This window comes from Dipodomys merriami, unplaced genomic scaffold (genome assembly GCF_024711535.1).
Source record: "Dipodomys merriami isolate MVZ:Mamm:240054 unplaced genomic scaffold, mDipMer1.0.p SCAF_19, whole genome shotgun sequence".
Lineage (NCBI taxonomy): Eukaryota > Metazoa > Chordata > Mammalia > Rodentia > Heteromyidae > Dipodomys > Dipodomys merriami.
Window position 1 is genome coordinate 22,860,452 of NW_027203270.1, and position 16,679 is coordinate 22,877,130.

At 43.2% G+C, this 16,679-nt stretch overlaps 1 protein-coding gene across 4 annotated transcripts in view; it reads left to right on the forward strand.

The window, feature by feature from the left end:
• The first annotated feature begins 210 nt into the window (after positions 1–210).
• Positions 211–16,679, forward strand: part of Map3k3 (mitogen-activated protein kinase kinase kinase 3) — a 77,337-nt gene continuing 60,868 nt past the window's right edge. For 3 of the 4 annotated variants that reach the window (XM_070027733.1, XM_070027735.1, XM_070027736.1), the window contains exon 1: positions 212–574. In XM_070027733.1, the coding sequence (XP_069883834.1) occupies positions 571–574 (4 nt within the window). In that variant the 5' untranslated portion in view covers positions 212–570. Of the gene's footprint in view, positions 575–16,679 lie in introns of all 4 variants that reach the window. The other variant, XM_070027734.1, reaches the window with a different exon arrangement.

The window sequence follows — 16,679 nt, forward strand, 5'->3', positions numbered from 1 at the left end:
GAATTCGCCTATTGGTAAACTCCGAGAGTAGGCGGGATTGGTTCGTCGGGGGCTGGGAGGCTGTTGGAGGGGATTTGGAGGGGGGCGGTGAGGGGTAGCCGGCATCATCCTGGTTATTGGCTGGTGAACTGAGGTGGGGGCGGGATGAAGGTCCAGCGGCGGCCTGTAATTCGCGGATGATGGAGTGAGTGACAGACAGGGAGAGGAGCTGTGCAACCAGCGGTTTGTTTTTCTGAGCGTTCCTGAGGTGGAGAACGGTGGCCCGTCGGAGCAAGTTCGAGACTGAGAGACTGGCGGGCGGGCGGGCCGAAGGGCGCCGCCGAGAGCCCGGGAGTCCCGGGGATGTAGCGGGCCACCCTGCCCATGCCACAGCGTCCGGCTGCGGCCGGAGCCGGAGCCGGAGCCGGAGCGTGGGGAGGCGGCGGGGGCCCCGAGCGCAGCCAGCGCAGCCCGCGGCCCCCGCGCGGAGCCAGGCCCGCCGCCGTCCCCGCCGCCCCGGCCCCCGGCATGCAGCTCCGGCTGCGGAGGTGACATTTCTGGGTCCCCGCCGCCGCCGCCGCCATCGCCACCATGGGTGAGTGTCGCCACCGCCCCGGCCTGTGCCCGCGCTGCCTCGCGATGCCCCGCCCCTGGATGAGGGGAGGAGAACCGTGGGCCACCGCCTGACAGGCATGGACCATCCGCCCGGCCCGGGGCTGAGGACCGCAGGCTGCCAGCCCGTCAGTTTGGTCGGGGCGCCGCGGCCCGGGCGGGGGGTTTGGGTTCCCCGGGCTCTTGGGGCGGCCCTGAAGGCCGAACCCACACGGCAGCCTTCTTTCCGAGCGGCGCGGCGTTCGACTCCAGAGGGGGAGGCCGCGGGACCGGGTGCCCGTGCTTGGCCGGGCCGCCGGCTGCAGCCCGCGAGAGCCGGCCCTGGAACTCGAGGGCGGGGGCGGGGGAGGGCGAGCTCAGTATGGGGCCTGGGCTGGAGCCTGGTGCAGGCCCAGCTGCTGTTGTGTCTTTTCCTTGATTTGCTTTTTTTTTTTTTTTTTTTCCTGCCTGTGTCATTTCCTTCCCTTTGCTCACACAGGCCGGCCTGTGAGAGTTCCCGGGGCTTGCAAAGCTCTCGAGCTCTGTGCGCGTCCCAGGGCAGGGGGGAGGGCGTGCGGGGATCTGCGGCTGCAGATGCAAATCTCAGTTATCGCCCGCGTGCTGGGGAAATGCGTGCTGTGTCTCACGCCGTGGCTGGACGTCAGGAATGACTGGGTGCTGCGGGTGCTTTCCATCCAACCGTTTGAAAAGTGCAATCTCAGTAATTTTATTTGCACTATGTTTATCTGACGGTATCCCTTTAATTATGTAACTTTTGAAAGAAACTCGCTACCCATGACTCTCTATGATATCATTTTTGTCAATATTTTCAACTTCTGCCGTGAAGATGTAATCTAAGAAGAGCTTTTAATGTCTTCCTTACGCTGCATTGGAACCGAATTATATTTCGCATTCTTTTGGATACTTTAGTAAATGACTACTGGACTGAAGTAATAGCAAGTAACATACTAAATGTACCCTGCTTCTTCTGTTGGGGGCAGATGTTGTGATGCTGTGCTCCCTGATCTCGTTTTGCAAATTATCTAGTATTGACCTAAATAAAAATGTTGAAACTTCAGTGGGAAAAAAAAAAAGATCTTTTGTGAAAACATCCATTGCTTCTGTGAATGCCCCCACATGAAGAGGGAACATTAATGTTTGCTTTGGCCTGTAGCAAAGTCAAGTCTTTTTTTTTTTTAAATGTCGGTCATGGAGCGTGAGCTCTGGGGCTGGGCGCTGTCCTGAACTCTTCTGCTCAAGGCTAGCGCTCTACCAACTTGAGCCACAACACCACTTCCGGTTTTCTGGTGGTTAGTTGGAGATAAGAGTCTCTCCGACTTCCCTGCCCTAGCTGACTTTGAACCATGATCCTTAGATCCAGCTTCCGGAGTAGCTAGGATTACAGGCGTGAGCTACGGGAACCAGCCTTCAAGTCATTTTTGTAGGAGATTAAGTGTGTGCTTTGTCACATTGGCCAGATATTTATGGCCCGTCTCCACATTTTGTGACTTTAAAGACATTGCCTTGTTCTATTTCATGCATTGTGTTCCTCACACAGGGTGGGAAGGATTTATTCATTTGCTAGGCTGTTTCCTTTCCCTGCTGTACTTCAGAAATGTTTTATGGAGAAGCTCTCTGATGAGAATTAGATACAAAAGGAATCTAGTAAGGTTTTTAAGTATTTCCAACAAATAGGTATTGAATATTTACTGTAAATGGGGCACAAATCTTTTTTCCCCTTAACCTACAAACATTTATCCTGTGTTACAGAATTTGCACTAAAGCTTGTTTGAATTATGGACACATAAGTCTTTCCACCAGTCCTGTGGAGGTAGTCTTAAGTCTCAGATTGGGGTGTGAAATACTTGAGTGTATTCAGACCTCCCACTTCAACCCGGGACTGCAAAACCAATTGAGAGTACCCAGATATGAGGACTACATACCTCTTATATACAGTGAATATAGATGTGAGCCTGTTTTCACCTTTCAAGGTGTTTTTGAGAAGTCTGGGTATGTGAGTATATAGAGGCAGTGCTGGGGAGGAAATGAATTATACAGGTAGATCTAGAATCCCAGATAGAATAGACTAAAAACTCAGTATCTTATTTGTCCTCATGTCACTTACACATGAAAGGACTGAGACAGTGAGAGGGGAATAAACGACTGGTGACTGCAAAATTGTTAGGTAAGCTAATTTAAGAACCATCACCTTGGCTTTCTTTTAGAATTTTCTCCCCATGCCATTTTCTTCTCTTTTCTGTAGATGGTCTTGACACTGAATTAAAGCTAATATTGATAGTTGTTGGTAATTCTTAATGATTTTCCTAGAAACTTGGTTATTTTAATTTAATGTATGTTTTATAGAGTGCAGTATAGATATATTGACACCATAGACTATCTCTGAAATACTTGTTACATTTTGGTGTTGTAAATGATGGAAATTCTTATCACCACTTTAGTTTCTTTGGTTGTTGTAGCTCTAAGTAAATTCAACTAGCAAGCACAAGACTCTGAGGTCAATTCCCAGCACTTAATAAGCAAACAAACTTTCAAGGGTTTGACACAACTCCAGCCCAGTGAGGAAAGGACTAAAACTAGTTTGAGTTCCTGCCCTTCAGGTTCTCTGGTTAATAGTCATATTTTCCTGAGCTGTTCTATGCCCTAGATTCAAGCCTGTTTGACAACTTGTGTTGATTTTTGTTTGTTTGTTTTGTTTTTGTTGTTTTTTTCTTTGCCAGTCCTGGGGCTTGAACTTAGGGCCTAAACACTGTCCCTGAGCGTCTTTTTTGCACAAGGCTAGCACTACCACTTGAGCCACACCACCACTTCCTGCTTTTTATGCTTGTATGTGGTATTGAGGAATCAAACCCATGGCTTCATGCATACTAGGCAAGCACCCCATCACTAAACCACATTCCCAGCCCCCAACCTGGGTTGTTAATAAGAACAGATCCAATTTTATATTGGCTGTTAGCTTCAGTAAATTTCTAGTGGAAACTACACTTATCCCTGTAAATAATAGGAAATATTTTGTTTTTTGGCTTCAGTAGTATGTTGATATTAAAATTGGGATTAACTGGTTGCTTTTTCTTGGTCACTAGAGAGTTCCTTCCCAGTTTTAGTAATTATAGTGGCTAATGCTTTCAATAATACTGGAGACTAATTTGTTAATGTTTATTTGGTATTTTTTGTTTTTATAAATGTAATCTGAAATTTCATGGGATGTATTTCTGAAAAGTATATAACAATTTGGAAAAGTTATAGGAATCTTCAGTGACCTGAGTACAGAATTTAAGATAGTCTGGTTCTGGATTGACAACTTGGTTTAAAGTGACAATCATGATTTACAGAGAAAGGAGTCTTGTTTCTAGGATTCCAGAGTGCTTAGGAGTTCTTTGTAAGAGCAGTCTCAGTTCAGTTTTGCTAGAATGTGATAATCTGTGTAGACCCAGAATAGTAACTTTTGATTCAAACTAGAATTATAATAAATTATTATGTCCCTCTATCATGAGTTGATTCTCCCCCCTCCCCTACATACCGTAGTACCAGGGTTTGAACTCAGGGCCTCATGATTGTTTGCTTAACTGGCACTTTCCCACTTGAACCATACCTCCAGCCCAGCTTTTTACTGGTTATTTTGGAACTACAATATTATGGACTTTTCTGCTCAGGTTTATGTTGAAACATTATCCTCCAGATCTCAGCCTCCTGAATAGCTTAGCTAGGATTGTAGGGGCGAGCCACCAGTGCCCAGCTGTGAGTAGATTTTTTTTTTAATATTTTTAAAAATATCAGGTGGATTTTTTTTTTTTTTGGTTGGTCATGGGGTTTGAACTCTGGGCTTGGGCGCTGTCCCTGCACTCTTCAGCTCAAGGTGAGTGCTCTACTGCTTGAGCCACAGCACCACTTCCAGTTTTCTAGTGGTTTATTGGAGATAAGAGTCTCATGGACTTTCCTGCCCAGGCTGGCTTTGAACTGTGGTCCTCAGATCTCAGCCTCCTGAGTAGCTAGGATTACAGGTGTGAACCACTGGCACCTGGCTAACAGTTGGATTTTTAAGACTGAATTTCAGGCATTTGTAAAAAGCAAATATTCATCCAACTGAGTGTTACATAGTGGAATATATGGAGGATAAAAAGCAGCTTTCCTGGTTCTAGGGGCTGGGAAGTTGGAGCAGTGGTCTTGCCTTGCATGCATGAGGCCCTAGGTTCGATTCCTCAACACCACATTAGCAGAAAAAAGTTGAAGTGGCACTGTGGCTCAAGTGGTAGAGCGCTAGCCTTGAGCTAAAGAGCTGAGGGACAGTGCCCAGCCCCCACAAATGACCAAAAAAAAAAAGAAAAAAGAAAAAAAGTAGCTTTCCTGGTTCTATGTGAGTTATCCATTCTTTACTCGTTTGCCAAGTACTTAATATGTATTGTTGTCCTGTTTGAAGAAGTAAGGTGAAGTAGAAACTAGTAAAGCAAATACAAGTTTAGTATTCTTTATCTAGAATGCTTGGGATTAGAAGTGTTTCAACATATGGAGGGTTTTTGTGGGGAGGGAGTTATTATTTGTTCTGTTTTGTTTTGCGTGTTTGAGTCCTAAATATTTGTATAGACTTTACTGGTTAAGCATCCCTAGTCTGTTTCTGAGTTTGGATTTTCACATTAGGGATGTTCAAATAGTAAGAGCAACAAGGGATTGATTGTAGGTACTCTGATAAATATGTAACAAGACACAGGAAGAAGAGAATAGTACTGTAATGTATGGATTAATACACATAATCTACAGTTTCATCCATGCTTTTTGAGTTGTATATGTCTATATTGTTTTGTTTAGTTTTGTGTTTTGAGATCAAGCCTTGCTATATTAGTGCAAGCTGGACTTGAATTTGGAATTGCCGCCTCTTTCTCCCAAATACTGGGATTACAAGCCTATACCACCACACCCACTGTTTTTGTTGTTGTTGTTGTTAGTATAAAGGCTTGAACTCTGCTTGCTTAGCTTTTTTTTTTTTTTAAATTTTATTTTATTTTATTTGAGAACATACTGTACAGAGGGGTTACAATTACATTGGCAGGATAATGCATACATTTCTTACCAAGCATTGCAGCCTCCTCCTTTGTTTACCCTTCACCTCCCTTCCCAGCCTCCCCCCTCCCCCCATTGCTTAGCTTTTTTGCTCTCATAGCTGGTACTTTTCCACTTGAGTCATGCCTCTAGCCCAGTGTTGTTTTTTTTTCATATCCAGTAGGATATGAAGTCTTGCAGACTTTTCTGCTTTATCTGTCTTTGAACCTCAATCTCCTGAAGCTGGGACTAAAGGCATGAGCCACTGGCTACACCTAGCTATTTCAACCTGTTTTTTTTTTTTTTTTTTTGTCAGTCCTGGGCTTGAACTCAGGACCTAGGCACTGTCCCTGAGCTTCTTTGTGCTCAAGGCTAGCACTCTACCAACTTGAGCCACAGCAACACTTCTGCACTTTCTGAGTAGTTTACTGGAGATAAGAACCTCACCTACTTTCCTGCCTGGGCTGGTTTCAAACCTCAATCCTCAGATCTCAGCTTCCTGAGTAGCTAGGCATGAGCCACTGGCGCCAGGCTTCAATCATGTATTTTTAAATTTTATTTATTTATTTATTTATTTATTTATTTAGTGGATCATGGGGCTTGAACTCTGGGCTTGAGCGCTGTCCCTGTGCTCTTCAGCTCAAGGAAGCACTCTACCAATTGAGCCACAGCAGTACTTCTGGTTTTCTAGTGGTTTATTGGAGATAAGAGTCTCACAGACTTTCCTATCCCGGCTGGCTTTGAACTGTGATCCTCAGCTCTCAGCCTCCTGAGTAGCTAGGGTTACAGACATGAGCCAACGATGCCTGGCTCACTTCTGTTTTTGATGAAGAAAAAAAAGATCGCCGGGCGCTGGTGGCTCACGCCTGTAATCCTAGCTACTCAGGAGGCTGAGATCTGAGGATCATAGTTCAAAGCCAGCCCGGGCAGGAGAGACCATGAGACTCCTATCTGCAATAAATCACCAGAAAACCGGAAGTGGCGCTGTAGCTCAAGTGGTAGAGCGCTCGCCTTGAGCTGAAGAGCTGAGGGACAGCGCCCAGGCCCAGAGTTCAAGCCCCACGACCGACAAAAAAAAGAAAAGAAAGAAAAGATCTAGTAAATTGAGGATTAGGCCTTATTACACATATTTCTTGTAAAATAACTTTTTTTCCTGGACATGGTCAGGGTGGAGGCAGTGAAAGCATGTGAAATGTCATGGAGAGAAAGTAAAATCTGACTCAGGGGTACAATGAAGCACAGACTCTTCTGGGTGAAGAGTGTGATCAGACAATCTGGTAAAACTGGATAAAGCCTTGACAAGAAATAATATTATTAGTTAAGTAAAAACAAACATTAAAATGTTACTTTGGAAGTTTGTATATATGGAAAAGAAAAGGTGTATGGTATAGTAAACAGACATTTTGCAATATGGCTATGTTTATGGGAGGACATGGTGTTGTTTCTGGCATCTTTTCTGGGTTTAGCCAGGGGAACTCATAAATGGGAAGTGTTTCAACTCAACCCTTCTTTTGATTGTGGTGATGATGATGATGATGATTGATGATGATGATGATGTAGATGATGTAGATGATATAGTTGTACCAGAGAGGTTACAATTCCATAAGGTTCTGAGTATAATGTTTCTTTCTTTCTTTCTTTCTTTCTTTCTTTTTTTTTGGTCGTGGGGCTTGAACTCTGGGTCTGGGCGCTGTCCCTCAGCTCTTCAGCTCAAGGCAAGCATTCTACCGCTTGAGTCACAGCGCCACTTCCGATTTTCTAGTGGTTTTATTGGAGATAAGAGTCTCACAGACTTTCCTGCCCGGGCTGGCTTTGAACCATGATTCTCAGATCTCAGCCTCCTGAGTGGCTAGGATTATAGGCGTGAGCCACCAGCGCCCAGCTTTCTGAGTACAATGTTTCTTAGTCAGTGTCACCCCTACCTTTGTTCTCCCTTGATTTTACCCTCTCATCCCTATCTTCAAGTTACATAGTTTTTTTTAAAATAATATACATTGAATATAATGACTACATTTGCTCACCCTTCCTGTGTCCTCTCTTTGTCCTCCCCTCAAAACATGTTTCTACTTCCTGGTATTTGTTTTGATAAACAGTATAATAGTTGTTCAGAGTTACTCCTTTGGATTTCTCCCCTTAAGTTTGTCCTCCTTTAGTCAATTTGTTTGCGTGTAAATGTGTTGAGCCCTGTATATATTATCATGCCTAGTTGTATTTTAGAGATCTGGCTTCTACATATGAGAGAAACTTGTACCTTTTGTCTCTCAGAACCTGACTTACTTCACTTAACATGATTTGTTCTAGGTCTCTTCATTTCCCTGCAAATGACAAAATATTATTCTAACAGTAAAATTCCATTGTGTACCACATTTTCTTGATCCACTCATTTGTTGTAGCGCATCTAGGCTGTTACCATAACTTGGCTATTGTGAATACAGCAGCAATAAACATGGATGTACAAATGTCATTATCACACTCTGACTTGTGATGTTCTGGATAGATTCCCAATAGTGGTATAATTGGATAATAGGGATGTTCTATGTTTAGTGAGGTTTTTGTTTTTGTTGTTTTTTGTTTGTTTTTGTCAATCCTGGGGCTTGAACTCAGCCTGAGCACTGTCCCTGAGCTTCTTTTTGTTCAAAGCTAGTACTCTGCCACTTGAGCCACAGCACCACTTCTGGCTTTTTCTTTTCCTGCTTATATGGTGCTGAAGAATCGAACCCAGGACTTCATGAATGCTAGGCAAGCATTGTACCACTAAGCCACATTCCCAGATCCTATGTTTAGTTTTTTTTTTATTATTATCTTTTTTGTGTGTGTGAAAATACTGTGCAGAGGGGTTACCATTACATGGGCAAGATAATAAGTACATTTCTTATCAAGCATTGTAGCCTCCTCCTTTGTTTCCCCTTCCCATACCTTCGTATCCCCCCCTCCCCCTCCATCCCCCCCCCCCACCAAAGTTGTAAAGTTCGTTTTTCGATATACTATGTTTAATTTTTTGAGGAACCTCCAGACTTCCAGAGTGGTTGTACTAGTTACATTCCCACCAATAGTGTACTTTTTCCCTACATCCCGGCTAGCATTTGTTGTTTGAATTCTTGATTTTGGCCAATCTTATTGGGGTGAGATGGAATCACAAGGTTTTGATTTGCATTTCCTTTATGGCTAGGGATGGCAAGCCTTTCCTAATGTATTTATTGGCCATTCTTCTTTTGTGAAGTCTCTGTTTAACTCCTTTGCCCATTTATTGGTTGGGTTATTAATTGGGGGGGTTAGTTTCTTTAGCTGTTTGTATGTTTTGGATATTAGACCCTTTTGGATGGATCTTCTCCCAGTCTGTTGACTGTCTTTTTAGTTTAGTAACTATGTTCTTTTCTGTGCAGAAACTTCTTATTTTTATATAATTTCATTTGTCAAGTCTCTCTCCTATTTGCTATGTCCCTGGATTCTCTTCAGAAAATTCTAATGTTTCTTCTACTCCATGTTGTAGTACTTTCAAAGGTTCATGTGTGATGTTGAGGTCTGTGATCCATTTTGAGTTGATATTGGTACAAGGTGACAAACAGGGATCCAATTTTAGTTTTTTACATATGGACATCCAGTTTTCCCAACACCAATTATTGATGAGGCTGTCTCTTTTTCCAATGTATATTTTTGGCTTCCTTGTCAAATATCTGATGACTATAAGTATATGGGTCTTCTAGTCTGTTCCATTGATCTTCAGGCCTATTTTTATGCCAATATCCAGCTGTCTTTGTTCTTATAGCTGTATAGTAAAGTTTGAAGCTTGGAATTGTGATACTTCCAGTACTGTTTTTTTTTTTGGGTCCAGTCTTGGAGCCTGAACTCTGGGCCTGGGCACTGTCCCTCAGCTCTTCAGCTCAAGGCTAGCACTCTACCACTTGAGCCACAACGCCACTTCTGGCTTTTTTCTTTTTGCTTATGTGGTGCTGAGGAATTGAACCCAGGGCCTCAGGCATGCAAGGCTCTACCACTGAGCCACCTTCCCAGCCCTTCCAGCACTGTTTTTTATACCTAAGATTGCTTTGGCTATTTGGGATCTTTTATTGTTCCTTATAAATTTTTGGATTGTTTCTCTATATTAATGAAAAACAACATTGGTTTTTTTTGGGGGGGGGGTGGGGTCCGGTCATGGGGCTTGAACTCTGGGCCTGGGTGCTGTCCCTCAGCTCTTCAGCTCAAGGCTAGCGCTCTACCACTTGAGCCACAGCGCCACTTCCGGCTTTTTTTTTCTTTTTGCTTATGTGGTGCTGAGGAATCGAACCCAGGGCCTCAGGCATGCAAGGCAAGCGCTCTACCACTGAGCCACCTTCCCAGCCCAACTCTATATAGTTTTTTGTTGTTGTTGGTTTTTTTTTTTTTTTTTTTTTTGTCGGTCGTGGGGCTTGAACTCTGGGCCTGGGCGTTGTCCCTCAGTTCTTCAGCTCAAGGCGAGCGCTCTACCACTTGAGCTACAGCGCCACAACATTGGTATTTTAATGGGTATTGAGTTGAAATTGTAGATTACCCTTGACAGTATGGCCATTTTTATAATATTTGTGCTTATCTATGAACATAGGAGAGCTTTCCATTTTCTGTTACCTTCTTCAATTCCTTACTTTGGGTTTTAATAGTTTTGACTATAGAGGTAACTGACCCATTTAAAACTATTTAAGAGCCCAGTTGCCAGCCATATCTATAATTGTAGTTATTCAAGAGGCTGAGATTTGAGGATTATGTGGTTTGAGGCCAGCCCAGGTAGAAAAGTCCATGAGACACTCTCAGCAAAAAGCCAGGCTGGAGATGTAACTCTAGTGGTAGAGTTCCAGCTGAGCAAGCAAGCCAAATAAGCATGAAGTCTTGAGTTTAAACCTTAGTATCTCCTTAAAATTTTTTTAAAAAACCTACTCAGAAGTTTTCACTTTCTTGGGGGTAGTACTGGGGTTTGAATGAGGTCTTTGTACCTACTAGGGAGATACTCTACAACTTCAGCCATGCTTTGGTCATTTTTCAAATAGTCAGTTTTTGTTTTTGTTTTTCCCCCAGGCTGGCTTGTACCACAGCCTTTAATTTGTGGTACTACTTTTTTCTTATTTTCTTTTCTTTTCTTTTTTTTTTTTTTTTTGGCTGCTCGTAAGACTTGAACTTGGGGCCTAGGAGCTGTCCCTGAACTCCTTTTGCTCAAAGCTAGCAGTCTTCCCCTTTGAGCCACAGCTCCACTTCTGCTTTTCTGGTGGTTAATTAGAGATAAGAACCTCACAGGGGCTGGGAAGGTGGCTCAGTGGTAGAGCGCTTGCTTTGCATGCCTGAGGCCCTGGGTTCGATTCCTCAGCACCACATAAGCAAAAAGAAAAAAGCCGGAAGTGGTGCTGTGGCTCAAGTGGTAGAGCGCTAGCCTTGAGCTGAAGAGCTGAGGGACAGCGCCCAGGCCCAGAGTTCAGGCCCCACGACCAGGCCAAAAAAAAAAAAAGAGCCTCACAGACTTTCCTGCCCAGGCTGGCTTTGAACCATGAACCTCAGATGTCAGCCTCCTGAGTAGCTAGGCATGAGCCACCAGCACCTGGCAACAGTTCCTACTTTAAACAGGAATGATGAGAGTATACCACCATGCCTACCCTTTTCTGTTGAGATTTGGGTTTAACAAACTTTCCCTGATTACTTTGATCCATGATCTTCCTGATCTCAGCCTCCTGAGTAGCTAGGATTACAGGGGTGAACGCCACATAAAGAGCTTCTGCTTTTTTTGTGTGTGTACTAGTCCTGGGGCTTAAACTTGTTACCTGGGCACTGTCCTTGAGCTTTTTTTGGGGGGGGGGGGTCGGTCATGGGGCCTGAACTCAACCTGGACGACGCTGTCCCTCAGTTCTTCAGCTCAAGGCTAGCACTCTACCACTTGAGCCACAGCGCCACTTCCAGCTTTTTCTGCTTATGGGGTGCTGACCCAGGGCCTCATGCATACAAGGCAATCACTCTACCACTGATCTACCTTCCCAGCCCCTGTCCTGACATTTTTGTCCAAGGCTAGCTTTCTATCACTTGAGCACAGCCCCATTTCTGGCTTTTTTTGGTGAATAATTGGAGATAAGAGTCTCACAGACCTTCCTGCCTAGACTGGCTTTGAACTGAGATCCTCAGATCCCTTCCTTCCTTCCTTCCTTCTTTCCTTCCTTCCTTCCTTCCTTCCTTCCTTCCTTCGTCGTGGGGCTTGAACTCTGGGCCTGGTCACTGTCCCTCAAGGCTAGCACTCTACCACTTGAGCCACAGCGCCACTTCCGGTTTTCTGAGTGGTTTATTGGAGATTAATTGGAGTCTCACAGACTTTCCTGCCTGGGCTGGCTTTGAACCACGGTCCTCAGATCTCAGCCCCTGAGTAACTAGGATTACAGGCGTGAGCCACCAGTGCCTGGCAAGCTTCTTCTTTTTAAGTATGAATGCTAATCATTGTTTCATAGATCCCACCCTTTCTGTTTTCCATTTTCTGCTCCTCTCCTTCCTAGATTTTTGTTTGTTTTGATTTGCTTTGTGCCAATACTGGGGCTTGAACTCAGGGCTTTTGTTTGGCTTTGTTTACTCAAAGCTGGTGCTCTGTCACTTGAGCCATACCTCTACTTCCAGCTTTTTGCTGGCCAGTTGGAGATAAGGGTCTCACAGACTTTTCTTCTTAGGCTGGTTTCAGGCAAGGAGTTTCAGGTTTCAGAGTAGATAGAATTTACAGACATGCGCCACCAGCACTGGCCTTTTAATCTCTAGAATTAACTTATTTTGCTTTGTTGTTTTTAGTAGCATTTTTCTTCCTCCTACTTAAGGCTAGTGCTTTATCGCTTAAGTCACTTTTTTTTTTATATGTCTTTTTTTTTTTTTTTTTTTTTTTTTTAACCAGGGCTGAGAACCGAACCCAGGGCCTTGGGCGCGCCAGGCGGGCGCACTTCCGCTGGGCTAAACCCCCAGCCCCGTCACTTTTTTTTTTTAATTGTGAAAATACTGTATAGAGGAATTACAATTACATGGGCAAGATATTGAGTCACTTTTTGCTGGTTAATTGAAGATAAAAGTCTCTAAGGGTTTGCTGGGAGCTGGTGGCTCACGCCTGTAATCCTAGCTACTCAGGAGGCTGAGATCTGAGGATCGTGGTTCAAAGCCAGCCAGGGCAAGAGAGCCGGTGAGACTCTTATCTCCAACAAACCACCAGAAAACTGGAAGTGGCGCTGTAGCTCAAGTGGTAGAGCGCTCGCCTTGAGCTGAAGAGCTGAGGGATAGCGCCCAGGCCCAGAGTTCAAGCCCCACGACCGACCAAAAAGAAAAGAAAAAAAAAGGTCTCTAAGGGTGCTGAGAATGTGGCATAATGGTAGAGTGCTTGCCTAGCATGCATAAAGCCCTGGGTTTGATTCCTCAGTACCATATACACATAAAAAGCCAGAAGTAGCGCTGTGGCTCAAGTGGTAGAATGCTAGCCTTGAGCAAAAGAAGCTCAGGGGCAGTGCATAGGTCCTGAGTTCAAGCCGCAGGACTGGCAAAAAAAAAAAAAAAAAGTCAGGTTTGTCTGCCTAGGCTAGCATCAAATCAGGATCCTCAAATCTCGGCTTTCTGAGTAAAGATTACAGACATGAGCTACTGACACCTGGCCTCTGATAACTTGTGAGTCTATTAGACTACTTCTATCCTTGGGAAATCTTTTCAAGGTTATGTTACACACTAATTGTGTGTGTGTGTGTGTGTGTGTGTGTGTGTGTGTGTGTGTGTGTGTGTGTGTGTGTGTGTGTGTGTGTGTGTGTGTGTGTACTCAGGGCTTCATATTTACTAGGCTAGTGCTATACTACTTTCTTGCTGAGGCTTACCTCAGCCTCCTGAGTAGCTGGGATGACAAGCTGAGATGGGGTGTATGGAGGAGGTTTTTTTTTTTTCCTAGAGCTTGCCTCAAAGGGATGCTCCCAGTCTCTGCCTCCCCGTAGCTAGGATTACAGGTGTGAGCTGCTAGTGCCCAGCTGTAACACACTAATTTCTGTCCCTACTTCAACTTGTCCACATGATAACTTCACAGATGAGCAGTTCATTTCTACTACTTCCAATTTTCTTTTAATGCTTCTTGGTTCCCTTTAAATTTTGTTTTATCTCTGCCATTCTATTGGACCTGGCCTATGCCTGCACTACCTTTAATTGGTCTTGGTCTCTATAATGTCATTCTTGGTTTTATTTCTTTTCTTTTCTTTTTTTTTTTTTGTCGGTCGTGAGGCTTGAACTCTGGGCTTGGGCGCTGTCCCTGCGCTCTTCAGCTCAAGGCAAGCGCTCTGCTGCTTGAGCCACAGCACCACTTCTGGTTTTCTAGTGGTTTATTGGAGATAAAAGCCTCACAGATTTTCCTGCGCCCGGGCTGGCTTTGAACCGTGTTCCTCAGATTTCAGCCTCCTGAGTAGCTAGGATTACAGGCGTGAGCCACTGGCACCTGGCTGTTTTATATCTTTTCAAGGACCTTTTTTCTGCCAAGGGCCTTTGGAGATACACACACACACACACACACACACACACACACACACACACACACACGTGTATGTATAACATATATGTACACACATTTTCAGGCCTTAAAATTATAAATAAAGGCAGAAGGCTACAGGCAACCATGGAGAACAATGTAAGTATACATGTCTTTCTCTTCATGTACCAAATGACGCTGAGCATCTCCAGCCTACATGGATGAGAAGTTCCCATCCAATAGGATTGTTTTCTAGCTTTCCTACTTCCCACTCTACTTGGGTATTCACTGATTAGTCCCTGTTACTCTTTTCTCCCCATCTATTTCCTCCTTGCTTTTTCTTCATTTCCTTCTTTTCAATTCTCTGACTCAGCTTTACTGAATCTTTATATTATTTATAATCTTGTAAGCTCATCTGTGTAACTTGTTTCAACTCATATTTTGAAAAATGTTCTTTATACATTTGTGTTTATATACACTGGTTTGTATATTATCTAATTCAGTCCACTTTTTAAAAATATCATTAAGCTGGGTGCTGGTGGCTTACGCCTATAATCCTAGCTACTCAGAGGGTGAGATCTGAGGATCACAGTTCAAAGCCAGCCCAGGCAAGAAAACCAGAAGTGGTGCTGTGGCTCAAAGTGGTAGAGCAGTATCCTTGAGTGAAAAAGCTCAGGGACAGCACCCAGGACCTGAGTTCAAGCCCCATAACCAAAAAAAAAAAAAAAAAAAAATATATATATATATATATATATATATATAAATATATATATGTATAGTGTTTATCCTTTTACCTCTAAAGTTTGAACACCTGGATATAGCTTTTTAAAACTTTCTAATGTATAATACATGATAGTAAATGGTAATGATTAATAAAAATCCAGGAACAAAAGTAAGTACTAGGGTGGATTAGCCTCTAGTCTTTTTCCATTGACCTTTTTCCTATTGATGATAATAAAAACCAGCATTTTTTTTAGCATTACTAAATGTTGGGTACCATAAGTAATTTGTAAGTCTTCTTTTCCTTTCCTTTCCTGCTTCCCATACTTCAGTTTGTCAATTCTCTCACTTTCAGAGCAATTCTCTGGTTTAAGAAGAATAAGTCATTTGCTTAAAAACGCGCGCGTGTGTGTGTGTGTGTGTGTGTGTGTGTGTGCGCGCGTGCGTGCGTGCGTGCGCTCTTCCTTGGCTTTTTCACCTAAGGCTGATGCTTTACCACTTGAGCCATACCTCCATTTCTGGCTTTTTACTGGCTAATTGAAGATAAAGCATCCCATAGACTTTCCCACCTGGGCTGGCCTTCAGATCTCAGCCCTGTGAGGAGTTAGGATTACAGGTGTGAGCCACCTGCAACCAGCACTTAAAGCCTCCTTAAATTTATGTCTTTCAGATTCAAAGTTTATGTTACTAGTAACTGCTGCATTCTAAGAAAACTGTTTCTTTGAAGTTTTGTTTATTTGTTAAGGAATACCACACTGAAGGAGTGCTGATAATTTAGTTAAAAATCTCCAGGAGGAAATGCCTAAAAGCTACTTGATCTACTTCCTTTCTTTATCTATGTTCTCATTTTGAAGTATCAGTTGACAAACTTGTCTGTTTGTTGTAATATGTTTGGCTCTAAAATCAGACTCAAATCATGCTTTACTTGTGTATCAGTTGTCCTAGATTTCAGGCAACAGTGCCAGACCATTCCCCTAGTGTGTTCTTGCTGCTAGAACTACCAAACAAGTTCACTCATTAAGTAAGGCCAGGAATTGGTTAGCTTCCTGGAAACAGAATTTGTCAGCCTGATAAACTGGCTCTTATAATAGCATCATCTTATTCAGAACTTGAATGTTTCTCAAGTTACACTTGTGGATTATACTTGAATATTCCACTTTCTAGTTACTTAAAGATAAGAGTCTTGTAGATTTGTCTGCATGGGCTGGCGTTGACCCTTAATCCTCACATCTCAGACTTCTGAGTAGCTAGGGTTATAGGCGTGGGCCACCAGCACCCACCTAAATATAAGCATCTGTCAACTTTCCTAGCTTAGATGTTATAGTCTAGTTTTTATTTTGTTTTGTTTTTATCATGGTGCTGAGGATCAAACCCAAGGCCTTACGAGGCAAGCATTTCTGCCTCTGAGCTACACCCTCAGTCCTATGCTCTAGATTTAAAATCTTGGTTGTCAGGATTGAAAAACAAGCGAGCAAGTTCTTCCTCCCAATATTATCTCTGAGCTACAATTTCTTTCTCTTTAAATAGGAACCTATAGAGAAATTGCTAGGAAGTATAAAATAATTAAAGGAAATTATGTATTTTAGATTTGACTGATATCTTTTTGGAGATACTCACTTCCAATTTATTTGTTGTCCTCTTTTCTGAATTCTTTTGCCTTATATATACTTTTTTTTGTTTTGAAACAGGGCCTTGATATATAGCACAGGCTGGCCTCAAACTCATAATCCTCCTGCTTCAGCCACTCTAGAGCTGCAATTATACACATGCCCACCTCACAAGGTTAATATTTTTGTATATATTTTAAAGTGGAATCATATGGGTAGCTATTACTGATGTTTTTCTTGCAGCTTTTAAATCTAATTTT